Consider the following 27,365-nt stretch of genomic DNA (forward strand, 5'->3'; position numbering starts at 1 on the left):
TGCACAAGCTCAGAGTGTACTAGCTATTCACATCTTCAACTTCGCTTTCTCACAAAATCCATTAAAAAATCAATTTTTTTTTTTGTTTTATATATAAATCATCCTTCACCCTCAAAGAAATTCTTCATTCAACAATAATATATTCGACATGGATTCATATGTATAACAGTGATTTTAATAATTGATATTAAAACATGACAATATTTCAGTATTTTTTTTTTTTTGATTATAAAAAACATGTCATGTTTATTTGTTTTTGATGGTTACAGTAATCAAATAAATTACTCCAAAAATGGAGATAAAATAACTAGTTATAAAAAAAAAAAAAAATAATAAATTCTAAAAAGTTATCAGATGAGAAAGAAAATTTGACATTACGACGGACAATCTGGAAACAAATAATATTATTATATGTACTGGCACATAATTGCATAGTGGATACTTTGATTTGTCTGAGAAAATACTCACGAGTACAACACAGTTTGCTCATAGATGACAACGAATGTGAAGAAGGTGTACACGTAGCTGTAATTATTTCAATAATCAGATAATTTTCGAAAGATCAAATTTAACATAAAATTCTTACCTTGACACATGTTTGACAATGGAGGATGGGATTTGTCGCATGATACAGGCTCAAGAGTACCAGGTGGTATGTAACTGAAAGTTCAGTTGAATAAATTTAATGTATTATCTTCTTTAATCCAACTATTTTACCATTCATCATACGATTACATCATTACGACAATAAATTATTTCTAAGGAAAAAAAAAAACCTCTGATTGTATATGGTGTTATCCTCCATAGGAATAAAAGGTGGGTGATACCCTGAACCAGTGGCCCACGGTTTTCCTTGAGGTATGACAGCCTCTACAGGTTGATAACTCAGTTGCATCGTTGTTTCTCCATTGAAAGGAACATCAGGAGGCTGGTACACGCGTGACATTGGAGGTTTAAAAGACTTGTTTTTTATCAAGTCTTTGAAATCATTCGGAAAGTACGATAATTTATGAGTTGTAGAAGCTAAAAGAAACATTTAAACAATACACTAAAGGAAGATAATCAATGATTATTTAATGATATATTATAAATTATTGTTTATTGGAGAAATGTTAAAACATAAGGTTCTTGTACATCAATTTATCATTAAAATCGTTGAAATAAAAGTACAATGATAACTAGAATAGATATAAAAGAACGAGTGAAAGTAATTTTATATTTGATAGATACTCATTATGATAGATTGAGAATTTTAATTTTTTATTGGTAGTTAGATTGATATTTATTAACAACAACTTTAAGTTTGTTAATATTATTATATCAATTAAAACAAGAATAAGATTCTTATGTCCTACAGTGAAAGAACCTCTTTCTAATCCTTTATAAGTCATAGCAAATTTAAATGATAAAAAAAAAAACGTACATTCAAGAGGAGAAGATGAAAAGCCGAAATTGTCTTTGGGTTTGGAAACAGCAGATTCGACTTCTTGGAATTTCCAAGTGAAATCTTGTTGTTGGGTAGTTACACTTTGTATTGGTCCTCGTCCAAACCATCGATTTTTGCAAGAACTCGGAATGTAAGGTTTTTCTGATTTAACATTCCAATTTCCTAAGTAACTTAACTAAATTTGCGTAACGAAATGCATCATCATTACAAAAATAATTAATTGTTGAAGCAATAAATAAAAGCTTGAGTAAACAAATAAAAACAGTTAAATTTACTCGGTTGATTGTATCATCCGACAAAGGACACGAAAAAAAGGCCATTGGTTGAACTACTGGTTTTATTGGTCTTCTTTGAGTGTTTTCTCCACAGCTGAAGTAACTTAAATTGTACGTAGTGTTATCGTCAAAATTGTCACTCACATTCAGTATATTTTCTGTTTGCTTAAGAACGTGATTAATTGGCTTTCGGACAGGTTCATTATTCGGCCAGTAACTTAAGTTATATGTTGTATAATCTTCAATAGAAGTTGATGGTACCTGATACTCGATTTTTTGATTCCATGGAATTATTTCCTGGAGAAAAAAAAATTAATATAAAAAAAACAATTAAGAACTGTCAGTCTTAATTTTTAATAGTTATCTTGACTTAATTTCTCCGACTATAAAATACAATTTACTTGTATTAAGATAAATTTATTTTTAATATTGGAGCAATGTGATAGTTATTTTCTCACTTGAGAATAAAATCCAATTATTATTGAATTTAAAATGATTGAGAATAACTTTGTTAGGTGGAGAAACCAGAACTTTTACCGATCAAATAAAAATAATTTGATAAAATATAAAAAAAAATTAATGAAAATTTTTTCAAATAAATATGTACTTAATATGTTTTCAAATAAATACATATTCTTGCAAGGATAAAATTTTGTAGTAAATTTGTATTATAAATATTAATATTTACTGTAAATAAATAACTAAAAATTATTATAAAATTTTATCCGTGTATTGATACCTTTGATGGTATTTCGTAAGGCCAGTAACTAAGTTTATAAGTAGTGCATTCTTCCATTGGAACGTCATTCTTGCTGTATACATTTTGGGGCTTAAAAGATTGTGGCACTGGCATGTGACCGATTGAATCAATATAACTTAACTTGTAAGTAGTATCATCTATAATTGAATTAAGAAATGTAGAATCATTAAACCAACATGAGGAAAATATCAAAGTTGAATTAAATATTAGCCATGTTGCTACAAGTTTTTTTTTATATCAAATTTTTTTATTGATTTTTAGCTTGATCAACTACCAGTCAGTGGAGCACGAGAACAGTAGATGTTGTTGGATCTTTTAGAAGGCTTTGATCGAGATATATATTTCCATGTATAAGCATCGTTATTAGTGGTAACATCCTGCATTGGCCCTCTCCCTAACCACTGTCTAGCTTTCCTTTTTATTTTTGGAATTTCCTTAATTACATTCCAATTTCCGAAGAAACTTAACTGATAATAAAATTCAAAATAAAAAATATAAATTATAATGTAACAGAAATTAAATATTTAGAAATTAATTTTGAGATAATAAATGTTGGATGTAATTGATAAATTGATTTTCTTTGAATCAGACACTAAGTTACAGGGAAATTAATTAAATCTAGTTAACTCTAATGCAATAATTAATGTAGACAATTAAATCCAGTATGATTCATTGCAATATTACAAGATAACTGTTTAAATTTAATTAAATCAGATAAAATTAAGTGTTATGTCATGAGGATCTGATGCAAAATAGTCTGAGATTACTAATTTTCATAAGATGTAATTGAATCCGATTCGATTCAATGTTTGATAGCTCTGTAATGAATCTAGAGCTAATGTTACTCAATTAGATTTGATAATTACTTCTAGAAAAGTCATAAGAGCAATATATTTGTCTCCAAGAATGCTAAAAATATTAATATCTATTCAAGATTATTAGAAAGAAATTGGCTAATTTATAAATCTTTTTTTATTGAGTAAACTACTTTATGATAGTTTATATTTAGCTATTAATACTTACTTTGTAGATAGTATCGTCATTAATTTCACCATCACCAACTGTTAAGGAGTCATCTTTCTTAATTGATTTTATTTTGGTGAGAAATCTCGAACCTTCCCAATAAGACAACTTGTAAGTTGTATTTGTGTCCATGGAAACATTATTTTTGCGATAACTCTACATTTTTATATCAAATAAATATCTTACTAATATATCAAGATTAAAAGTTTTATCAGTATATAAATATGAAATTTTTACACGTATTGGTTTAAATGATTTTGGAACTTCTGGTTGCACATATTTCTGGAAAAAAAAATTCATTTAAATATAATCAATTAACTGAGCTATAAAAAAAGAAATAATTGATCTTTTTTTACGTACGAAACATGCCGGTTGTGAATTAGAACAACAACAACAATTACATGATTTCTTATGACCTAGCTACAATAATAAGTATAAAAAGAGAATTTTAAATTTTATTATCATTATTAATTATTTTAACTCGATTTACTTACACATATTGTATTCTTTATTGTAATAATTGGAGATGAAACAATTGTTCTTTGTATTCTAGAAATAAATATGATTTTACTAAATTACGTCAATCTTATTGAATATTCAAAATAATAATAATAATAATAATAATAATAATAATAATGAGCTCTCTAAAAAAAATTCATATATATCAAGTTACGAAAACTAATGACTTCTTACTGAGAAGGTGAAATGATTTCCATAATAAAAAAAATTTTTGTTAAAGGAGAAAAAATATTCACAAACTTCTCTAACCCTAAAGAAAATTTAGATCTATAACTTCATGTTCATATGTATGAAGTTAAGCCTAATTTAATGTACTTTCCGATTTTTTTTAGACAAAAGTAAGTTATATGAACATATAAGGCATTTTCAGCATGAATAAACAATTCAAATAATTTAACTTTTACTATTGATTTATATCTAACTACATACTTTCAATTCTTTCAATAATAATGTGATATCTAATCATTATTTAATTTATAGAAAAGTTATTTTAAGAAATGGAAAATTATATAAAAGGCTCTTAATGTAAAATAATAATTACATCAATGAAAAATGAAAGTTCAAGTCGCTTCTTATTAAACATAAAAAGATAAAATTCTAATAAAAAGACAAAATCTTTAAAAAACTATTTTCAATTGATTTATTAACAATTCATATTAGATATTAAATATTACTTCTATTCAATTATATAATAATATTCATTAAAGATATTTATATTACATAAATATGTTTATGAAATCACTATATGTACCATTATTAATTTATCGATTTTATATTCTATAACTATATATTATAAACTCAAACATATCAATATATTTATCAAACATAAATTTTTTTATTTAATAAATCGATCATAAAAATTTATATTATCTATCACACATTTTAGTTAAATACATAATTAATTAGCTTTCATACTCAAATTATAATGTCATGAGTCCATAGCCAATAATTATTACTAGCCTTCACTACAAAAATATATCCTCACAGCGACAATAGTTTAAACAATTAATATTACTTACAACGGACATTTACACATTTCAATTACATTGTGCTTAAGTAAGTGTGAAACCAAATCGTTGAGCTATTTGTGGCGAGTGAGTAGTAGCAACAGCAAGTAGAAGTGGTATGTCAGCGGCATCAAGATCCAACGTACTTGTTAAATTAGCTAAGCTCATCTCACAGACGTCGACAGACATTAACATTTTCGCTAGTGTCTCACTTCTGAGCCATATCTCTCTCAATTTGGTTTCCAAGATGTTGAGGCACTATAAATAATAATTGAATAATAAATTAAACAGAGATATTTTAATAAAGAAATAATCAATTATTTGTTAATAATCAACTTACATGAACAGGAGATCTGTATTTTGTCCACAAATAAACGAATGCTTCTAACATATCAGAAACTAATCGAGACATTCCAACAGGAAGTAACTGACTTTGTAGAGGCATATTATTTGAAATAATTCCAACTTGCCAGTTATCTACATCTGCTAGTATACAAACTGACTCTGAAACCGTATGATCAACGATTGGATACCGAGCATTTATACTAACTTCTTCTCTCAACTCTTTGATTAAATTATTCTTTTCTTCATCATTATTTCCACTATCGTATTTTTCTTCATTAATTTTTATATCTTTTCCTTTATTATTCTTCTTTTTTAAACCCTGAATAACTAGACCTGTCGTATACCCTGAATCATAGAACAAATGATTTCCATCTGCTGTTTCAGTAACTGTTTTTCGTATAAGAGTATCAGTAAAACCTGATACTTGATTCAGATTCACTGATGGGTCAGTTGAATTTTTTGATCGTGGCATCGGCAATTCAATGACTTCATTTACTTCAAGTAATTCTTCTAGACTATCAATACATCGTGGTCGAGCACCTCGAGTAGTCATTGAACTTCCGCAAGTTCTTAAAACTTCTGTAGCATTGGTGGGTGTTTCTAACAATAATTTACTACCTTCGTAATTACCATTACCATTGCATTTTGGACATAGGCCAAAAGGTCGTTCTTTACTGAAAGAAGATGATGGTGGCCTTTGTATACTTTTCGATGATTCCGGAAAATTTCTTTGAAGAATTTTTCTTAACACTCCTTCAGGCAATTGAGCTGACGTACTCGGGACACGATTAAATGCAAATGAACATTGACAATTATTATCTTGAGGTAATCGATCCGCTACAGGTGGTTTTTCTTCTCCTCCTAAAGTGAAAAAAACTTGATTTCGTTTGTCGTCAGTATATTCCACTTGTGAAAAATAGACATCTGTTTCATCTAATGTACTTCCTCTGCGATCCTCTAAAATAGGAAGCTTCGGAGTTAATGATAATGATTGAGAGTCTCTCAATTCGTCTTTCAACTCTAAATCATCAAAGACTGATACTCGTGGAACATTTTTTTCACCTTCAAACTCCTGAGAAGCGATTTCACTGACTATAATTTTCACTGAACTTGATGTACTATTTTTTTCTAAACCATTTGAACATATTGAAAAATCACTCAAGTCATTTCGACGTGGTTGCAATTCTAAAGATAATTTTGATTCAGTTTTTTGTAAATTTGAAGGATGAGAATCAAGATTTGAATTTAAACTACTTATTTTTCTCAGTTTTGGAATGTTCAATGTAGCCTTTTCTTTTTTTTCACTCTGACCACTTGAATTCATTGACTTTACATCTGATAGATTTTTAGGCGATCTACTCAGTCCACTAGTAGATTCAATATTTAATCGACTACTAGACGACTCACAATGATCATTATTACGTGGAGTAAATCTAATATTTTTTAAAGTATTTGTAGTTGAACTGTGCTTTTTCTTAATCTGCTTTAAAATATTAATTGCTTCCTGTACTCCTGTCTCTGGGGAATCACGTTCTTCATAATGCTTTGTCACAATTGCACTTCGTATAAAATACGTTAAAAATGTTAATATTGTATTAATTAACGTCACTTTTTCTGAACTTCCGACAATAACTGTGTGAACGAATTTCGCTGGATTTCCTAATGCACCATACAAATCTCCTAATTGAGCCCAAAATGGATTATAAGAAAATTTTGTTTTGATGTTTTCTATCTGGTAATTAAAAAAAAAAAAAAGTGATTATTCCATCATTTAAATAATTAAATTTTTTATATGTATTTTGTAAAATTAAATTTACCCATGTTTTATCACGCGGAGACATTATTGTATTCACCCATCCAAGATGGTAAGTTAAAACAGCCGTAATTACCGTACTAATGAAGCTATACAAAAAAAACAGAAATTTAATAATTCACTGATTAAAAAACAAATTAATTTAAGTTAAAAAATAACTTACAAATTAGTGGACTTTGTATCGAAATTATTCAATAATTGACACATTTGCTGAAAGCTACAGTACAACATTTTTATTCGGGTATCTATGCAAATAGATGAGTTGAGTAAAACTTGGTGCCATATTGAAGGACTACCATTATTTCCTGAAGGCATAAATAATCGAAGTAGCCACATAGTGCAACGGTAAGCAATATAATGCAATCGAATTAGTAATCCTTTTTTATCTTCATCAGTTTTTTTTCCATTTCGTTCCATACATGTATAACACAAACGATTTAATATCGCTTCAAGATGCGCTACATGCTCCAACAATTGAGTCTCCATCTGTCTATAAAAAAATGGCATGAATTTCAATCATAAATAGAAGTTAAAGAAGTTCAAGTGATGTAAATGGATATTTCAAAAATAAAAATTTACCGTTCTTGACCAGGAGTTAACTTAATTAAAAGAGCTAAACCTAATCGGGTTTTATGACGTCGAGTATTAAAATCACAAATGTTTCCAGAAGTATCACCGTACGGTTGAAATCCAAATATTTCATCGGAATCCGTTAAACTTAGAGATGTTGACATTGCTCGTAGCCATCGACGACGAAAACTTGAAAAACTACTAAACCCTGAGGATGAATTAGAATTTATCTCCAAAGATTGAGAGCCTGGTTTGAAAAAAAAAAATAAATATAATGAAAGATAAAAAAGGAAATTAATTTTTTAAAAAATAATATTTTAATTAACTTACTGCCTGGATGAAGAACATCTATGTCCCACCCACTACAAGTACTGGAACATGTCGAACTCTTCCTCAAACTACTTCCAGAAAAATTACCAGAACTTGGAGAGGAAACTAGAAATATCATTTACAATCATTTGAAATTTTTTTCTATATAAAATGAATATTTTTGATTAAAATACAGAAGTTTATTCTTACGAGTATTTCGACTACTTCCATTACTAGAATTGGAGTCAAAATTCGTAGATGTTTTTGTTGTTTCAGTTGAAGTTACTCCATTACTAAAAAAAAGATTTAAATTCACTTTATGTATTTCTTGAGTTAAAGAAATATATATTAAATAATAAAAAAATACCTTTGTTTGTGTGGATTATGATCAGAAGCAGGAAAAACTTTTGTACACATGATACATCTTGGGTCATCTAGTAGATGAACTTTAAAAAGAGGACCTCTATATGTCATAGCAACTGTGCCAAATATCATTTCACTCAGAAGACTTATGTTATCACAAGGATCTTTTTCACTCTGTAATAATATTTATTGACAATAATCATTACAGGACTTATTCACATATATAAAAATGCATTTAGAAAGTATCGATACAAACCGCCAAAGGTAATCCATTTCCATTCCTAGGACATGAATTACTTTCTGTACATGTTTTCTTGACATTTTGATCAGAATTAGATAAAGTTTGCTTTGAAAGAGATACAGAATCAAATAATAGTCTCTTTCCACGCCACTCACACTCTCGAAATAATAAAATTCTCACTTGTTCAGCTTCAAAATGTAATTTTTTTCTAATTGAAAGAAAAAAAAATAAATTAATACAATAAAAAATTTTTGGATGTTTAAAAGATATTTGTAATTAATTAAATATGATTAATAGTTAAATATAGTGTTACAGACATTCAAGATATGTGAATGTATAAATATGTGTGTTGCTATATACATATTTTTATTTTAATAAAATGTCAATGAAATGAACATTCATTCAGATGTAGATGTCAATGAGTGTGGTGTTTAAAGAGATCGTAAGCATTGGCTTATAAATATAGTATTACTGCGTAAAATTATTCAAGTAAAAGATAAAAAACTTTACATCAATTAAATGAGTTAATAATATAATTAATAAATTATACATCTTCCTTACCTATTAGCAACTTCAAAGTCAATATTTAATGACTCTTTACGCGTATTATTTTTGTTATTATTTGTCTTCGTGGATAAAAACTTGTTAAACAAAGGCATCATAAGTTAACATAGATCAATTACAATTCCTACATCTCGCGATTAACATGGATTTACGGTCTACTACCGCACAGGAAACTGTCCCATACATATTCACAATTTATAAAATCAACTGTAAATAAAGTCACGTGCGAAAGAGTCATATGATTCTACCAAGATGATTACACATTGGTTCAGATAAAACACTACATTTATACCAGATGCCAGATAATATTTATATCTTGATGAAACTTGTGTTTAACATTGAAACCAAAAAACTACTGTATACATCTGGAAGTTGTTGTTCTTTTTTTTTTTTTTTCCAATGAATGTTTAATTTTATTTATATCCGATACATAAACAATCGTACAATACATTACAAACAATTCCTTGTGCTGTATCACTTGTTGTTTTCATCCTTTCGACTGTACAAATTCTCAGATAAGGTTTATTCCTAAATTACCATTAATAACCCGCAAATTCTACTGTACCGGCAGTCGTTATACAATTCCTTTGTTATCAAACATTTTAAATTGGCGTTGTTGAATTATTAGTAAACGTTTTTTTTTTTTTTTAAATAAAGTGAATGAATATTTCAAAAAATAATTAAACCAGCTTTGATTTGATTATTTAGACGATTTTATTGGTTACATCTTTTACTGGGTTATCGAATGCTTTTTTCATATAATTTTTGCTGGCGACTGACAAATAAATTGGAAAGTCTATTTTAAAATTTATTATAAGGTCACCGCGTTCATTTGGATTTTGTAAAAAAGGCAGTCCTTCACCCGGAATGTATTTCCGATAGTCTGGCCTGCAATTTAATACATTTTTTCTCAGTTTTTATTTGTTACTATCATAAATTACTAAAAAATTTTTCTTAAATAGTTTTTCTATGTTTTATTAAACTAAAAATCAATTATATCACAAGCCAAAAAAATGTTTAGAGGCTCTACTCTATGGTGAAATAGTTCAGATAAAATGTGAAAATGATCAAATAAAAAAATTTTCACTTCACCTTAGAGAATTATAAAGTTATTGATATCTACTTCATTGATTGGATTTTTGTGTTATACATCATTTTATGTTTCATATCAAACGTCACTTACGTGGTAATCGAAGTGATGGGTACACGAAATGTTCTATCGTCTAAAGTATGCACAGTAACGATTGTTCCAAGTAGAGCATCTTTCAATACAATATCAACGGTCATCAATAGATTATCACCTTCTCTCTTGTATATTTCATGAGTTTTGTCTTCAGTAGTAAATATGATATCAGCTGCAATTTGAAAAAAAAAAAAACGATATATGTAAATTTGAATGTAAAATATTATAATAAAAATTTTAAAAAAGGGGTTATGCCCATGAGATATCAAAGGTGACTCGGAACACTGATCTAAATTTTTAGAAAATCTTTTTTTTGTTAGTTAAAAAAAAAAAAAAGAGTAATAAAAATACCAGGTATCCTATTCGGTCTTTGATCACCTTCCTCCGTAAATATTATTTCCGTTCCTGTTGGAAGACCTGGTTTTATAGGTACCGTAAGAATCTTCTCTTTCAAAAATGTGTGTGATTTCTCAGCATCGGCAAATATGAGTTTTCGAATTTTTATTTTCTTCATTCCTCCATAAAAAATCTAAAATTAACCATCACTAAATATTAGCATAGTGTGAAGTTTGTAAATAATGTAACCTTAAAATGTATCGAGATGAAAATTTTCTAGTTGCCTTCACGGTACGCAGCAAGTAAATTAAATTTTTTTAATGTCAATATTTCATAAGTTTTATAAGTTACACCAGGGAATTTTTTTCATTTGTAAACATTTACCATAGATACAATTTTTTAGCAAAAAGTTATAAATATTAAAAAAAAATTCCACTGAAAATTCAAGTGTTGTTATTGTAAACATTTTTTACATGCTAATCCTATTCGTGATTATACATATATCATAAACAACATATAGATTTGTCACACACATAAAATGTTTAAAAAATATATACAAAACGGGTAAAGTTTGATTATGGACATTATACACGCTTTATGCATATTTTTTATTGAGGTTACAAAGTCTTGGACATGGAGGTAATTAAATCTAAATGAAATAAAAATAAAAAGCCAATAGACTTACTTCTTTTAATGATAATTGTAGAGTTTTTTTAATTGGTTTATCATTAATGACAATTTCTTTTCCCTTAGCAACTAAATCCATTATTTCTGGATCATTAATAATACATAGAATGTCATTGACAGAATTGGACACGCCAAAAAATTGTCTAAAACCATATTTACAAATCAATTATCATGTCGGGAGTATACAATATAAACTTTAAAGTGTTGATATTTTGATAAAAATACGGTTGAGAAGGTTCAAGAGATACTTAAAAGTTTGTAGTAGTTCCTTGTGGAATACATAAGACGGTATATGGTCATTTGATCCTGTAACTTTACTTTTCAAACCTGTCTCGCCGTACTGGTCATAGATAGCCCGCTTGAGAGGATCCGAAAGGACTTCACTTCGTATGCTTCAGCTATCAGAGCAAAAACTTCTTGAATATTCTCATCCCTTAGTCTTTCGGAATTATAATGTATCGCTAGACGACGGAAACTGAACATTTTGTGAGGAAATATTTTTCTCATTTTGCTTCACTATTGTTATACAGATTAAAAGTTGTCTACAACAATGATTAAAGATATCAAATCAATATTTTTAGGTTAAAATTATTATACTTTATCCTTTCTGTGATGATTAATTACAATTATGAGCCTCTTGTGAGTGTTAAAATTCTATTCACATACGATAAGAGGTGTGCTGTAAAAATTTTAGGTTAATTAATAACAATTAATTGTCTGGGAGGTCTACTCCAAAGAGTGTTGGTTAGTAAATAGATTTGGAAAATTTTATAATTAATTTAAAGTCAAACTAAAATAATTAATTGTGTAAACTAAAATTTATAAAGTGGAATGTTTATCAAATTAAGTACATAAAATGGCAAACTGACGTAATGAAGCAAATTTTAATTTGAAATTCATCTGATATTGATAATGAATTCACATCTCTCATAAATTTGTAATTGTAAGTAAATCAATCATCAATGATAGATTGTTCTGCATGTATTTATTTTTTTTAAATTTAATTCCAAAAATCAATATCAGCTTGTGAAGTTTTATGAGTGAAATTGATTGTAAAAAAAAATTTAACGATAACCACAAAAGTGTGATAGAACTGTCATGTAGTTAAAAATAGGTTTGAATATAGCAGCATCAAAACTACCGCAATCGGCAGTCTTTTGTCGAACAATCGGAAGTATAACGGAATGTAGAAAAAAAGTATGAAAAAAAGGTAGTGGCTTCAGCTCCACAAGGAAAAAACAAAAGAGACATTCGACATTAAACACAGACCTCTTGACAACGGAGTTTCAACTATTTGTTGTAATTAGAGATTGTTTAAAAGTTTTTTAAATATTGAACAAGTCATCAAGGATATTTAAGTGTAATCATTATTCAACACTGATCATTTATTTGATAGATTGTCAATAATTATTGATAATTGATAATTATTCAGTTAATTTTATTATCGACTATTTTACCTAATTGGCATCATTAATCAACAACGTTCACAATAATGAGTCATTATCAATTTGTCTTATTCTCAGGAAAAGGTGAGTGCTATCTAATTATTTCTGTTGCGTTTTGAAATTTTTTTTTTTTTTATTAATTTCTAACTATTTTTAAATAAATACCAAATAAAAGTAATTAATTGTAAAATATTTTTGTATTAGATGATTATTATCCAACTGGAAAATTAAAAAAGAGAGAAGATGTGATAACTGTTAAATCTAGCAATTCATCGTATACAAAGTCTGAAAGAGAAGTTGACTCCTCATCACCATCATCCCATACATCTTCCTCATCTTCATCTTCACGGAAACAACTGATCGTTTTCCCTACCGAGAATAGCAACAGGGTAATTGAGTGTGAGCAGAGAAATCAGCAAATTTGTATTGAATCAAAACCACCACGCAAACGCGAGTTGCCCAGCAACATTCTGCAAATGCAGTTGCAACGACAACGATTTACTAACGCAAGCGCAACGAACCTTGGCGGGAAGTGTGCCAATAGTACGCTTGGTAAAGCTAAAATCCCACGGCCTGCAAATGCATTTATGCTTTTTGCTAATGAATGGCGAAAAAAACTTGCCCTTGAAAATCCTAGAGAATCTAATAAGGACATAAGTGTCAGGCTAGTTTTCCTCTTTTATTTATTTATTCATTTCATCATTAACTCAATTCATCAATTCCTTCATCATTATCCTATCTTTTTCCCTATTATCCTGAACGTTATCCATTTGTAGATTGGGTGTCCTGTGGAAAAATATGGGCAAGGATGTAAAAGAGAAATATTTTTCCTTAGCAAGACAAGTCGATGCTGAACATAAAAGAAAATATCCTGGTGAGAATAATATATCAATCACCATTTTAAAAGTAGTATACATGTTTTATAAATTATTTTTTTTTTCTCTATTAAATATTTAATATTTATTTGATATTTTTAACTTTAAGTTAAAGTTTATGATTAAGTTAAAGTAATTAATAGAAAAAAATGTAAATAATGAAGATAGTTTAAGTTTTTTTTTTGTCAAGTTGATGGAGAGTAGAATTGAAATATCAAAGAAATCAAATATTTATTGGGTTAAAAATAGAAGGAAAAAAAAAATTATTATTAAACCATACTGTTGAAAGCTTTCACATTATTAGAGAGGCTTCTCTTGAAAAAGTATTCAAAGACAATTGGGTCGTTCGACAAGCCGGAGCCGTGCCTAGATTCAGCGTCATGCGTTATATCTGGGTATATTTTCAAACGTGCGCACAGTGAAAAAAATCGATAGGTACAGAAACTCATTCGCTTAACATTTAAAAAAGCTCAATAGGAAATAACTGTAGTCTATCGTCTATCTTGGAAAAACGTTTGGATTCTCTCCAAGCACCGGATCTAAAGCATGATTGCAGGATAATCACGCGTGAATATAGTATATCTATATGAGAAGCGCGCAAGTGTAACTGAGCGTTTCATCTGTTGTCACTTGAGAAATCTCTCGTGGATCAGTGATCAAGGCAATCAACACCAGAGCCACATTCGACGAAAAATCGAGTAAAAAGGAAAAGAGCTTGTTATATATCAGCTTAGTCGTACGCTTCAATAATACCTCAAGCCAAAATCTTTTGAAACCCTTCATCAAGGCTGATAAAATGTGTTGGGGATTAACGACTTTATGTCTGAATGTTTTATAAATTATTTGATTGTCATTTTTTTATTCAAAATAATTTTTTAAACTAGCTCAACTTTATCAATTGCTATTTAAAATCATTATAAGGGGGAAAGAATTTATTTAATGAAATAAAATTGAAGGAAGTAAAAAGAATGGCCCTAGTCATTTACAAGTTTGATTTTTATTTTATGACTCTATAGTAATGTAGTCATGATAAATTCATTTAAAGTAATTTATAAATTTCTTAAATTGATTTTAAAAAAATGAGAAAATTATTCTTATAAATATTAAAAATAATTTAAAACAGTGTTTTTTGTATTAATTAAGAAAATTATATAGAAGTACAGTGACATGAACTACTGCTGTAATATAAGCTTCTAGGGTTCTCCTTGAAAAAGAGTGACAGTCACGATATGAAAAATAATGTTTATTAATGAAAGTAAAAAATAAAAAAAAATTGCTATGCAATTTTTTTCATCAATCTCTCTAGTAAAATTGGCTAAATTTCCATTTTGATTTGCCATCAGTCAACCTCAATAACTTATCAACCAAATTGAAGTAAAATATTTTTATCTCGCTCCAACAAATATTTGATGACAATATTTTGAAGTTTCTTCATGCAAAGCTTTAAATTAGAATTTCTTTTAGCGTATCTTTTTTTAGATTTTAGCCATGCAAAGTTGACAACAAATATTCGTGGTGTAATTTGTTTCGTAGGTAAAATATCTTAAACAAAATAAAATTCATAAGAGTCGGAAATGCATGCACGGATTTTCAACAAATTTGTTGCGAAGGGTAAGAATAGACGAGATCGAACGGCAAGGGTGGATAAGTTACTGATAGGTGAGACGAAAGGCCGAGGGGTCGGGGAAGTGAGAGAGTGTCGCGGAAGATTTAGTGGGGGCAGAGGGGAGAAGATTCGCTAGGGAAAAAGAGATAGAAAAGAGTAGAGGGGAAATATTCTCGCAGAGGTTGTCGGGTGAGTGACGGGGTTCGGGTACCAGAGGTATTGATTGCGACGCGACTGTACGGTCATGCTACTTCTCTCCTCTCTCTCCTGACCAACAACAGGGCGTTCGATGTTGGTGGGTACGATAAAGCGCGAGCGCGGTAACACGTTACCTCTGCATTCTAAACTTCAGGTGTAGTTTTCGTGTAAATTTATTTCACACGTAGATTAAATTCAGAACGAATGGGTTAGCATCGCAACTATCATACAAAAGATGCTAATATGTCTGCTGAAGAAAAGGCCATTTATTGGAGATGCTGATGATGATAAGTTGAAAAAATAAAAAGTAACTACAGTGCTCGAGGGTCCAGGTGCCCTAAAAATCTGATCTTTGAGAATCAGTATCGATTTTTATGTTTAACTCTTACAAATAATATATCATATTTATGTATATTTCTATTATATTGATAAAAATTACCCTATTTGAATATTTTGTTGACATTGAGATAATTTTGAGTTGCGTTAAATAACCAAGTTGATTTAATTTTTATTTGTATGTATGTTGTGTCTTAATAATAAAAGAAAAAGATAAACATTACACAACAGGCAATCTTATAATCAAAAAGAGAGAGGGAGGTTAGGGTTAGTGGATACTAGTAGTATAGGTGCTAGGTTAATACATGAGGAGTTTCATCGAACAAGAAACGCGACGGCGCTGTCGAGCTCAGTATTTTTTGCTCCACGCCAATAACACGGGGACATAGTAATGTTGGGAGATATAGAGCACGCGGTTCTACCGACGCATTGTCACGCTGAGTAAGAGAGTGGCTTTCCAGCAGGCGTTGTAGGTCCGAGCATCTGTTCTCAATCGAGTGAGAAAGATCGAGCGAGTCGACTGATTAGTAGAGAAGAAGGAAGAAGGGGGATCTGACGCGCCACCGGTGTGCATGCGTCGCGACGATCAGACGTAGCGCGCGCTGGAGAGAGAAGCCACTGAAATGTCAGGAAAATTACCAACGTCCTCATCGTCTTCGTCGTTATTGTACGACGGAGGCGAAGGTGCGCGCTGTAACTCGTCATTGACGACAGTTGAGGCGAACCGTCACCTCATGTGGACGTGTTACCAGAAGATGTCATTGACCACAGTATGTCGATATTGTGGCTACGATCTCCGACATTGATCTCATCAACAGTCACAAGTTTGAATTGTAAAGGAGGTAGATTGGATAAACAAGACTAAGTGATAATAGAAATAGATAGAAGGAGAAAGAGAGAGAGAGAGAGAAGAAGAAGAACGTGTGCAGTAAAACAAGACATTCCGTACAACTTCCACGTGTGCAGTGTTTATAAGAGTGGGGAGGGATAAATAAACAAGAGACATCTTGTGATCGATTCAGGCCAACGACATCACTTATTCTCTATGTCTCAGGACTAAGTATAGGCCAACACCCTCCAACATGCTCCTTCGAGTTCAGAGGATTCATGTGGCGACTGGGGTTAATCCCTTAGACACCTACCGTCGTTGATCCCATCAACGCGTTGACCCCGCGCACAGCATCTGTTTAGATGGCTCGGGAGATCGATGATACATCAAGTCTACCAGTAGATTTCGGTCAATCCGTCAAGTTTCGCGCCAATGCACAACATCCAAGTGATCATGTACAATCATCAAAAAATCATTATTCCGTCATTCTTTATATCTTATCGGAATCGATGGATTAATTTACCAACGTCTTCCTCACACATTGTTGACACTTGAGTGATTAGTTTTCAAAAAATATACTTACACTATATAGTGATCAGCATTCTTATATCTTCCATTGATAAGTGCGTGTTGAAAGCTGAGAACTGTTTCCGGTGTCAATTGATATAACGTGTCTGATAGACTAGGAATTGCTTCAACTGTTTATTGTTATTAATTATAAAAAAGATGAATTGTTGTAACTACGTACAACCGTACCCAGGCCACAGTCATTTCTATCAACAACAACATCATTTTTGTTATGACAACATGACCACCAGTTATCCTGCTTACAGCACACCACCGATTTCTGATGCGATCGAAACAAATGTCCAATATTCCAGACTCCATTCTGCTTATCCGACAGGTAGTACATGCCAACATGCTACTATCAAATTTACTCATTCTTTTGCGTGTTAGTTAGTGATATAAACAGTAAAGATTGTTTATCTGTAAGACACTTGAAGGATCCTTACAATTTTAATCGACTAATTAAATACAAATGTATGTTATTTCTATCTTGTTTTCATTCATCAAGTCGTGAGTCAAGTGGGATAAATTAAACAGGCTAATCCAATTTAATTGTTTTACCAAGTTACTTATACTGTTGAAATCTAGAAGTCTGGCAAATGTTTAAATAGTTCAGTATGTATTTAGTCTCGGTTTTGAAAGAGTTTGTGATAATTTGCGGCAAATCTGAAATCGATATTTGTATAAATGAAGTCTTTGAAAATTCTTTGATACCTTGATAAGTATAGCAGAAAATTCTCTATAAATATTCATTGGTTTTATGGTAATTTATATTTCTGAATTAAGATTATCTCCAATAGTTAAATGACTAACAAATTATCAGGACATAATTAATCAAGTCATCATGAATATCATCAAACACCTTAAAAGCCTTGTAATCTATTTTTTTGTTTTTTTTTGCATGATACTAATGTTCTAAATACTTGGAATATTTTCCAAATTAGAACTAAGTTATCTAAATGAATTTCTACATAATTATATCGTTCATGTATAATATTTTTCTCCTTCTCTCTTTCATCAGTAGTGTAGATTATACTGAAATCGATCGTTAACTCATTGAATTATTTTCAGACTACGTATATAATCCTAAGGAAGCAAGACTTCGGAAAGCAATGCGTGAACAGAGTCGTGAATTGTCGAGACAATCTATACTTCAATCAGCAGTTACATCGACGAGCGGGAATGCGTCGACAACTGGCGCAAATGATACTAATGGAACAAATGTTGGTAACGGAATCGCCAGTTCGTCAAATTTTATAAATCAACCAATGCCCTGCACTTCACCAGCATCAACTTCAAGTGTTTCTTCATTACCTGGTACTTCTTCCTACAACTCCGATAGGATGATCAATTCTTGGTTTCCAATCGGCCATACGCCATCATCAAGTCACATTAAGCCAATGCTCTCTCACAGGGTCAGTATTGTTTTTAATTTATTCATAAAATTTGTTTTCAGTCAAAATAACATATTGAGGATCAAGTCTTTTAAGTAAATTGTGTTTTAAATTGGCAAGAAAAAAAAACTTAAACAAGAGTAATAAACATAAAAATTATGCAAAATATTTATTTATATTTAGTACAATCAATAATAATAAATATTTATTGTTTATTTAACTTGAAATTTTTTTGCCTCTATTCAACAGAAAAATTTTAAAATTATTAAACAAGTTCCCTCCATAGATAACAAACTTTAATCTCACTTTCAATTTAGTTTAGGAAGTGTAAAAAATGATAAACATAAGCTTTTAACGAAAAAGGATTTGGAAAAAATACCAGTCTAGTGTTTCTTATCACTAACATTCCATTTGAACGGTAGGAGGTTTAATATTAGATTATCGATTCCAGGTCATGCAGACCCATCAGCGAACGTTCGATAAATCCAAAGAGGTTTTGAGAAAGCAAGCTGAGTGCGCCGGTGCTTTTCCTGCAGCTTCCGCGACGGCGTGTTACCCCGGTGAATTTACTGTTCGCGGAGCGTCTACGCAAGTGACTAGCGACACAAGTATTGGCGGCCTCGAGAGCAACGATTATTGTAGTGGCATTGGAGAGTTTTCAGATGCTCAGAAGTGGCATCCATACCAAGTAAGTACATGATCGATTGCATTGACATTATTTCTTTTTTACTCTTTTTCTTTCTTTTTTTATATTTATTCTTTTGAATTTTTTTAGAGTACTCCAACGGTTTATCATCCAAGAAGTGGCTCTATGTCAAAGATCGCTAATCGTCATGGTATGCAGAGTATCAATACCCATGGTCATGGACCGTGGAATCAATTTTGCGGAGTTCCATTGTGTAAGATTCTATTTAAATCCTTTATTTTTATAGTCTTATCAATTTATTAAATTTCAATCAATTATATTTATTACTATATACTTTAGTTACGATGACTGCTCAGAATTCAGCAATTAGAGGTCCAAGACAGATGGCTTTTCTCCAAGAACAACATGAACGACACTGTAATTTTCCCGAAGAAATGCCCATAAATTATATGACTAATAAAGTTGACGTTGGACATCGATTACAGTCAGGATACTCACAGCATAGCTATCAAGTAATTAGTTCCTTTCATTTATAGATATTATAGAATTCTTGAAACGGTTGTATTTTATTTTATGCTATTAAAAAATATTTCCTTTAAATATTAATAGGCTATTGAGTTATTGTAAGAATTCTAATGCGATTTTAAAGAGATCATCAATACATAATAGAATTGTATTAAAATGTTTGACGTCATGCAATATTGTTCTATTGATTTTATACTTATCGAAAAGAGTCAAAGTATTATAATTATGTTCGATCAATTGTTTTCATTAGAAAACAAATTTTATGTTTATTTTTTTATCAGCAGGAGAATGAGAAATGTGCAGAAGATGCTTCAAGATGGGAACCACAAATTCCTATTGATCCAGGGATGTCTAATTTAGCAACTCTATCTCGGGACTCAGAACCTCGAGCGAAAGAACCGTCAAAGCCTAATGAAGAAATTAAAGAATACCAAGAAGATGAATCTCCATCAAGACAAACACCATCTAAACAACCATTGCCGGGTTTTCATCAAGCTTTTGGTTCAACGGAAATCGGAAAATTTTCCAGATCTCAATACTTTGCAAATATAATTGGAGAAAGTGGTGGCGTAAGTAGAAACCGAAATTCTAGTATCGATACAACAAATAGTTCGACTGTGTCAGTTGATCATCAAGATCTTGTTGAGTCTTCGTCATGTAGCACTGAAGATATAATTGGTAATGATGAAAGTGTTATTGAGACAGTAGACAATTTAAGTGGTTTAACTAATTTAACGAATTTTCATTATGAAAGTGTCAGAAGCACGATACGTAGGTGGCATAGTCCATACGTAAGTGCTATAGGTAGTCAAATTTAATCATTTCCGCATCAAATTTCTTCTTGATTATAATGCAAGTTGTATTTTAATCTATCTTTTGAAGACAGAATTAGAGGAACATAAAAAAATACAATTGATTCTTGCTACCTAAGATATAAAATCAAAAAAAAAATTTACTAGTAAATAAAAAATACTCTAACTTTATTCTGATGGGTAAAACTATTGATAGGATTTCAATAAATAATCATATTACTAATGGCCTTGTATGATATACAATTTTCCAGTCAAATGAATACCAAGAATTTAAACTATTTAATCAAAATATTCGTAATCCTTTTGATGTTGAAGAAAGTTAAAATGAATTCAAAATATGAATGAGTCATTTATTAATGCAGTAAATATACATTTGAATTCCTCTAATACTGTTTTTAAATGCATTTTTGCATATTGTGTGAGAATCGGTGATAAAAGTGATGTATCTTCGAGTTTCATGATTTGTAAAAAGTAATATCAAATTTAGAGTTGTCAAACTCTTATAGAAAAGTAGAAGACAATGAGTTTCAGTTATTAGGTGATATACGTACATATGATACTACGTATAGTTTATTAAAAAGAAGAATATATGTGAGACAAGAGACAATTATTTAGGAAAAAAAATAAAGTTTGTAAGAACAAGTGTTTTCGTCTTACCGACTTGTCCGCGTCCTCACGTGAATCTTTGAGGATTATCGAAGTTCGGCGGATAGTAATAAAAGAAAAAGAAAATGATATGTTAGTAAAAAAATTAAGGTGAATTTCAATTGGTTATCAAAATTGTGCCTTTCGATGGACTGGATAAAACTAAGTATTTATGATAATTAAGAAGAGAAATGCATTTATAAAAGAATTATTCGAACGAGAATTAAAAAAAAAAATGGGACAAAATTGTCAATTTTATTATTCTCGTCATAGTTTAAAGTATATTGTCTGTCCGTTCGATTGTTTGAAGATTCTAGTACACTGCTATTGTAAAAATTTTAATCTTCGAATTCTACTTTATGCCATTTTCAAGTCAGAATAACTTTTTCTATTTATGTTTATTTGAATAAAATTAATATTCATGTACCTTGAATATTTAAGTGATTTACAATTCTTGATCTCGTTCATCTCATTATCAAACATGACTTAAACATTATTAAAATTATAACCAATATTAAAATCTTGATATTGCATTACAAATCATAAAGGAAAAGATTCTTTGTAAATTTTGAAAAATTTATTTTAAAATTAGTATAAAAAATAATCAAATTAAATGTTTTTCACGATTGTAGCTTAGATGTTTATTTCTTGAATCAATAAATTAGAGACAATCAAAACAAAAATAAATTGGCAATGCGTAGAAAACGACGATTAAAAGCGCGGATCTATAAGTAAAATTTCGTCATGTCTCATCTTAATGTATAGATGTTAGTGATTCGAAAAAAAAAAAAATTTTTTTTTGATAGAGCCTGAAAAATATTGCTGGTTACAGAAAAAATATCTTTCTCGGACAGCAATCAATATATAAATATATATGTATACAGCTATATAACCATTAAGTTAGACTAGATAAATGAGTGATAGTAATTTAAAATCGATAACAATATAAAACATATATATATATGTATATGAATGATTAATAATTGCCATAAGGCATTTCTTTGTCAAGTGAAATTCATTACATGTGATTTTTTATTAAGCAAATGGTTAAATAACATATTGAATAAATAACAAAGTCATCAATGTGACTAATTATAAATAAATGATAATCAAAGATTGAAAAACAAAAGTGAATTGCCAAATATGTGTCGCAAAACTTCTAACAGCATATCTAATTTAATTGGGTTATTTGTTGTTTGAGATGAAAAAAAAATAATTCTACTATTTAATTGAATATTGAAAGTAGATTGTATAAAAATTTGCCCTAACAAATAACTTGATAAAAAAATTATCTTGTGAAAAATAATAAATCTTGGATGATGCATGTAATGTGTATATTTAATGAGAAAATCAAAATTACAAATTTAAGCAATCGATGCATTATACATGTTAACGATTGAATATTGTTGATAGGTTATCAATATTTATTATCAAAGAATTAAATATGTGATAAAAAAAATATAGCTAAAAAGATCATATGAAAATTATAAATATATATATATATATATATATATATATATATATATATATACGAAATAAGAAAAATTAGGAAAATCTTAGAATGAATATTAATACATATATGTTGCGTGCATATAACAGAAATGTGGGTTAAAATCAGATTCCCTATGTTAGATGTATCATGTCAATAACATCGATATGAAAGACAATTTTTTTTTTTTTTCTTTTGATATTTTATTTCTGAAATCATCATCGAATGGGACCAAATTTTTAATTCCCGTCTGTCGCTTCACCACGTTTTAAAATAAGAAAAAGTATTTCGAGTGTCAAAAATTCCATCAATTAACACGAGGACATGTGCCAAAACTTTGCAATTTAGAAGCATCTTTTTCAAGTCTATTATATCAATTTATTTTTATTAATAATGTATAAACAATTAGAAGTTAATTAATTATTATATAAATTTATTGTTGGTTTTACATTGTAATTAGCAAGGCGATGGAATTTTATAAAATTATTAGTACCTTTGCCAAATATTAGAATAATATTCTAGTTAGTTTATATATCTTAATTGATTAGAATAAATGTATTTTTTATTTATTATACTTTTACAAATTAAACCAAATCAGTGAATAATTTTTATTTAAATTTATTCATCCAATAAATTAATAGATGAGTAAAAAAGAAATATGAAAGCAAAAGTTTTTGGATAGAATGTAAACTAAAATAAGTCAAAAAAAAACTTTTACAATTTTTGTGATATTTGTAGAAAACTGAAAGTACTATTGATATTTTTTTTTTCTTACTAAGAAAAATATCATAGCTTTATAAAGAAAAGAACAAACATTTTACATCATATCAGTCGCTTACTAATATCAAAGTACAATTAAACAAGTATCGCTTTTGATAGTAATTAACATAACTAACTTCTCTAAATAGTTTCTACTTCGATTTATAAACATGACCTCGTGTTAGTAATTAATAGATGTACACAAACAGGGAAAAATTAACTCAAGATAAAAATAGTAAAAAGGATCAATTACGTCTGAGAATATGATTATTTAAACTATTGATTACTAAAAATTAAATAATCTTTGGAATAACTAAGTCTATAGAGGTGGAGCTTATTGACTACCTGAAGTGTCCCATAAATATCAATAATTTATCGCGCCGATAAATTATGAATATAATAATTGGTGCTGTTAAACTAATTTAAAATTGTAAATCTTTTTAATGTTAACAACTCTTCCATGTTCAAAATGATTTGTTAATTATTCTGAACATTGAATAGTGAGGAGCACGACACGTATTTATTCATGTAGATAAGTGAGAAATTATATGAGACGTCTGATTTGGAACAAGGATTAGATTAGAGTTTGAGCGGTTATCAAGAGTTCTTCCATAGATCATTAGAATACGAGATTTATCTCATTTTGAGGTATTATTGTGGCAATGAATCTTTCTAAATTACATATATTAAAATATGACATAATGTCAACAAGCACAATTGAATATTCATTTTACTAGAAAAGATTTTAATTTCCGTGCCACATCAAAATTTTCAGAATAATAAATCTATAAAACAAAAATCATGTTTAATAAAATTAATTAACTCATTGATTAAGATCATATGATTTATTACTTTAAAAATGCACTAAATTAATTGATAATTAAAATGTTCCAAATATTAAGAAAAAAAAAAAATAATAATAAATCATTATGATTATTATTATGATACATATTCAAAATAATACAACCTATTTCATCATCAAAATGAACTTAACAGTCCAGAAAATAATTAGTAGAAAGCATCAGTCACTCCGTCAACGTTCTTTATGTGTTATTACAAGTAGAACGATTATGACAAATATCAAAATAAACATTTATATAATATCAATCGAAAATAAAAAGTATTTTGTCGTTTCTCTCTAGTTAATACCCGAGGGTTACATTCCTGTATCCGTCATCCCAATTCCTGCATCTCCTGATAATTCGTGTATTAAAACGTCCATCAATCAAACACCAACAGCTGAAGAAATTATTATTCCTAATGAATATTACTGGATAGCACCTGGTATTGGCATTCCTGTAGCTAATATTTCTAATCCTTCATCGGTGAGATTTTTTACATACTTTTTTATTTCATGTAGAGCTAACTTTGTTTCATGATGGTTTCTATAAGTAATTTTAAATATTTTGTTTAATTATTTGTTTTGGTTGTTTAACGTGTGTTAACTTATTTTCAATTATATCCTGGTATTAAATTGTATTACATTCAACATTGGATGACTCTATTTAGGATTTCATAACTGATTCAGAGTAATCTTTAGTTTAGTAAATATAATAATAATATTCAATTTTGTAAATTAAATTAAATTTTTCGAGTAGAAACAATTGACAATGATGTTGATGAAAATGTTGAAAAATATACTTAAAGATTAGTTTCTAACACTTAACTTATCGTTAAACTAAATAAACTAACTACACGTGAGATAACTACAATAGTGTGTACCAAAATTATTATCAAATCCAATGTCACAAAAGAAATATTTTCTATCATATTATTGACTGAATGTATAATATTTTTTCTTATTGTTTCAATTATTTCAAATGTTCTTAAAAAAAATTTGTATCTAATATTAACCAATCAAGCAATATAATTAAGGTTATGATGATTTGAATTATTTATTTATATATCTTATTAGATGCTTTTTTTGTTTTTTAGAATTATGTGACATTAGTGGACGTCCCACGCCCTAGAAATCCTGACTGGATTCGTCCTAATCCAATAATGCATCAAGATCTTTCAGTGCTGAGAATGGAAATACCCAAGTTTGTGGTTCATGACGACTCTAGGCCTCCCAACCATAAAGAATCATATATTTTTCATTTTAAAAGGAATTTTGATTTTTCCAGTATAAATCCTAGTATTGATCAAAATGTACATCTAACTCGAAGTACAACTAGAGCTAGTCAAGATTCAACAAAAGCTATTTCTTCCACCAGTAATACAGAAGGTGATGAAGATGATGATAGCACAACTAATGATGATAAAAACAATCGTTCAACTGATTAGTTTAATATCCTTTTTTATAACTTGTTCTCAAATATTGTTCTATAGTTTCTTAAATAACTATAGATTTATTTTTCATATCTGTTTGAAGACTGAACATAAAATATTTATCAATGTTTTGTTGATGTACAAAAGTGAAAAGTCTGCACAATCAAAAAGAAAAAATAGTGTAATTAAAAAAATAGAGGTTTTTATATTCACAATAAGATTTATACAATCTAGCGGCACAGCTCAAATATAATGAAATAAATCCCAATAGAAGCTGGCCACCCATTATCATCACAATATTACGCATCGCAGTAGTAGAGGCATCAGATCTATCATAAGACCGACAGGCATCGGGTCAGGTGTTGTAAAATTCTCGGGTAACGCGTAACGTTAAACATTGATTAACCCAAGAATTTTTATGGCATCTATGACTATTTTAGCCGCATATTGTCGACAACTTTATCCTATTGATGCACAGATAAAATGTGTTTTCTTTGCTTGCTCATCACTTTGTATAAAAACTTGAATAATTTAAAAAAAAAAAAATAATAAATTTTGTTTCTTAAAATAAATACATATATTTAAAAATAAATAAATGATTCTAATTAATTCCTCTTCTTTTTGTTTGATAATAAAATTAAGTAAAAAATATATCCAAGACTAATGTATATACAGTTTCGAAATTTTCGTTGAATTATATGAACAAATATTAGTAGTATAAAGCCGAAACGAAAAAAAGAATGATCGCAAACAACCGGACACCCAGTCAAACATATCCAAGATATTCGGATTCACTTTGTTACATGTTGGTTTTTTCCATTTATTTAGAAACAGTCTTTCAATTCGGTGGTCACTGCATTGCTTGCATGCAATTTAATCTATTCTTAAACTTAACTTACCAATATCAACATCATTTTTTTAACTACACCAAAAACAATATCATTAATTGCTGATTGTTATTCCCACAAAACCATTGATATCATAAAAATTATTGGCAATAATTAAAAATAAAAAATATATATCAACATGAAACACCATCGCGAACTACATTACACTTAATATCAAGCTCATGAATAAAGCTTATTATAAAGAAAAAAGATTTTTTGGATGGATAAATCTTTTTAGAGTCACCTTACAAAACTGTACAATCAGGAGATCACTGAAGAAATTATATTATGGTAAAATCAGTAGAATATCTTGATGCCAAAGTTATTGGATTTCTTTCGAATGTCGTGATAAAAAAGTGTTCTTTACACTAGATAATGGGCGTGAATTCCAACTTCCTGGATGATTTCTTAGTTATTTTATCAAAGTCAACGATGAAATTGAGTAGTTGTGAGTTAAAACTCTGTAAAGATTGGTGAAGTAGTACCAAAGAAGGCGTGTCATTGTAAATAAGAAAACGATCTTTCGTCCAATACGACTGTTTGATTTAGTTCCAGCAGGTAAAGACCAATGAATAAGCAGGTCGGCCATGCCAGAGCCCTAAATGATCCTAATAGAATGGTAATTATCACTTGGGTAAG

General features: G+C 29.2%; 4 protein-coding genes across 11 annotated transcripts; 1 reads left to right on the plus strand and 3 right to left on the minus strand.

Annotated features, from left to right (window-relative positions):
• Positions 1 to 266: 266 nt before the first annotated feature.
• On the minus strand, positions 267 to 5,153 carry LOC118069679 (uncharacterized). 2 transcript variants are annotated; one of them, XM_035087953.1, is made up of 13 exons: positions 5,044 to 5,153; positions 4,000 to 4,054; positions 3,866 to 3,925; positions 3,743 to 3,787; positions 3,506 to 3,661; positions 2,757 to 2,949; positions 2,462 to 2,619; positions 1,723 to 2,019; positions 1,424 to 1,622; positions 777 to 1,023; positions 587 to 660; positions 469 to 525; positions 267 to 388 (listed from the first exon to the last, which is right to left on the minus strand). In XM_035087953.1, the coding sequence occupies exons 1-13, from the start codon at positions 5,058 to 5,060 to the stop codon at positions 375 to 377; spliced, it is 1,572 nt and encodes a 523-aa protein (XP_034943844.1). In that variant the 5' UTR covers positions 5,061 to 5,153; the 3' UTR covers positions 267 to 374. The 2 variants fall into 2 exon arrangements, with proteins under 2 accessions (XP_034943844.1, XP_034943843.1); XM_035087952.1 differs by lacking the exon at positions 5,044 to 5,153 and adding an exon at positions 4,199 to 4,261.
• On the minus strand, positions 4,797 to 9,849 carry LOC118069678 (folliculin-interacting protein 1). Its single transcript, XM_035087951.1, has 10 exons — positions 9,234 to 9,849; positions 8,688 to 8,880; positions 8,436 to 8,605; positions 8,279 to 8,361; positions 8,090 to 8,194; positions 7,769 to 8,006; positions 7,353 to 7,679; positions 7,194 to 7,278; positions 5,372 to 7,108; positions 4,797 to 5,289 (listed from the first exon to the last, which is right to left on the minus strand). Exons 1-10 carry the CDS (start codon positions 9,332 to 9,334, stop codon positions 5,077 to 5,079), a joined length of 3,252 nt encoding a protein of 1,083 aa, XP_034943842.1. The 5' UTR covers positions 9,335 to 9,849; the 3' UTR covers positions 4,797 to 5,076.
• An 82-nt stretch (positions 9,850 to 9,931) lies between these two features.
• LOC118069681 (dnaJ homolog subfamily B member 13-like) lies at positions 9,932 to 27,117 on the minus strand. 7 transcript variants are annotated; one of them, XM_035087959.1, is made up of 6 exons: positions 26,739 to 27,117; positions 11,770 to 11,917; positions 11,441 to 11,585; positions 10,771 to 10,948; positions 10,420 to 10,591; positions 9,932 to 10,124 (listed from the first exon to the last, which is right to left on the minus strand). In XM_035087959.1, the coding sequence occupies exons 3-6, from the start codon at positions 11,519 to 11,521 to the stop codon at positions 9,941 to 9,943; spliced, it is 615 nt and encodes a 204-aa protein (XP_034943850.1). In that variant the 5' UTR covers positions 11,522 to 11,585; positions 11,770 to 11,917; positions 26,739 to 27,117; the 3' UTR covers positions 9,932 to 9,940. The 7 variants fall into 7 exon arrangements, with proteins under 7 accessions (XP_034943850.1, XP_034943848.1, XP_034943847.1 ...); XM_035087957.1 differs by having other exon boundaries at positions 11,761 to 11,917; XM_035087956.1 differs by having other exon boundaries at positions 11,691 to 11,917.
• Positions 12,935 to 26,391, plus strand: LOC118069665 (uncharacterized). The gene is made up of 10 exons (XM_035087932.1): positions 12,935 to 12,971; positions 13,092 to 13,551; positions 13,664 to 13,761; positions 18,370 to 18,713; positions 19,144 to 19,380; positions 19,468 to 19,591; positions 19,678 to 19,850; positions 20,145 to 20,432; positions 25,504 to 25,610; positions 25,695 to 26,391. The coding sequence occupies exons 1-10, from the start codon at positions 12,935 to 12,937 to the stop codon at positions 25,852 to 25,854; spliced, it is 2,028 nt and encodes a 675-aa protein (XP_034943823.1). The 3' UTR covers positions 25,855 to 26,391.
• Positions 27,118 to 27,365: the final 248 nt, after the last annotated feature.

This window comes from Chelonus insularis, unplaced genomic scaffold, assembly GCF_013357705.1.
Source record: "Chelonus insularis isolate UGA/USDA-ARS -01 unplaced genomic scaffold, ASM1335770v1 contig_422_pilon, whole genome shotgun sequence".
Classification (NCBI taxonomy): domain Eukaryota; kingdom Metazoa; phylum Arthropoda; class Insecta; order Hymenoptera; family Braconidae; genus Chelonus; species Chelonus insularis.

Bases quoted from the DNA above. Each gene is read 5' to 3' on its own strand.
- LOC118069679 (XM_035087952.1), bottom strand. From the start codon at position 4,221: ATGGAAATCATTTCACCTTCTCA. The intron at 3,662-3,742 runs GTAAAAATTTCA...ATAAAAATGTAG, and splicing joins AATCATTTAAACCAATACGT to AGTTATCGCAAAAATAATGT. The intron at 1,623-1,722 runs GTAAATTTAACT...ACGCAAATTTAG, and splicing joins CGGATGATACAATCAACCGA to TTAAGTTACTTAGGAAATTG.
- LOC118069678 (XM_035087951.1), bottom strand. From the start codon at position 9,334: ATGATGCCTTTGTTTAACAAGTTTTTATCCACGAAGACAAATAATAAC. The intron at 8,881-9,233 runs GTAAGGAAGATG...TCTTTCAATTAG, and splicing joins GACTTTGAAGTTGCTAATAG to AAAAAAATTACATTTTGAAG. The intron at 7,109-7,193 runs GTAAATTTAATT...TTTAATTACCAG, and splicing joins CTCCGCGTGATAAAACATGG to ATAGAAAACATCAAAACAAA.
- LOC118069681 (XM_035087959.1), bottom strand. From the start codon at position 11,521: ATGGATTTAGTTGCTAAGGGAAAAGAAATTGTCATTAATGATAAACCA. The intron at 10,592-10,770 runs GTATTTTTATTA...TTCAAATTGCAG, and splicing joins AAGACCGAATAGGATACCTG to CTGATATCATATTTACTACT. The intron at 10,125-10,419 runs GTAAGTGACGTT...ATTAAATTGCAG, and splicing joins CCCATCACTTCGATTACCAC to GCCAGACTATCGGAAATACA.
- LOC118069665 (XM_035087932.1), top strand. From the start codon at position 12,935: ATGAGTCATTATCAATTTGTCTTATTCTCAGGAAAAG. The intron at 12,972-13,091 runs GTGAGTGCTATC...TTTTTGTATTAG, and splicing joins TGTCTTATTCTCAGGAAAAG to ATGATTATTATCCAACTGGA. The intron at 13,762-18,369 runs GTGAGAATAATA...AATTATTTTCAG, and splicing joins ACATAAAAGAAAATATCCTG to ACTACGTATATAATCCTAAG.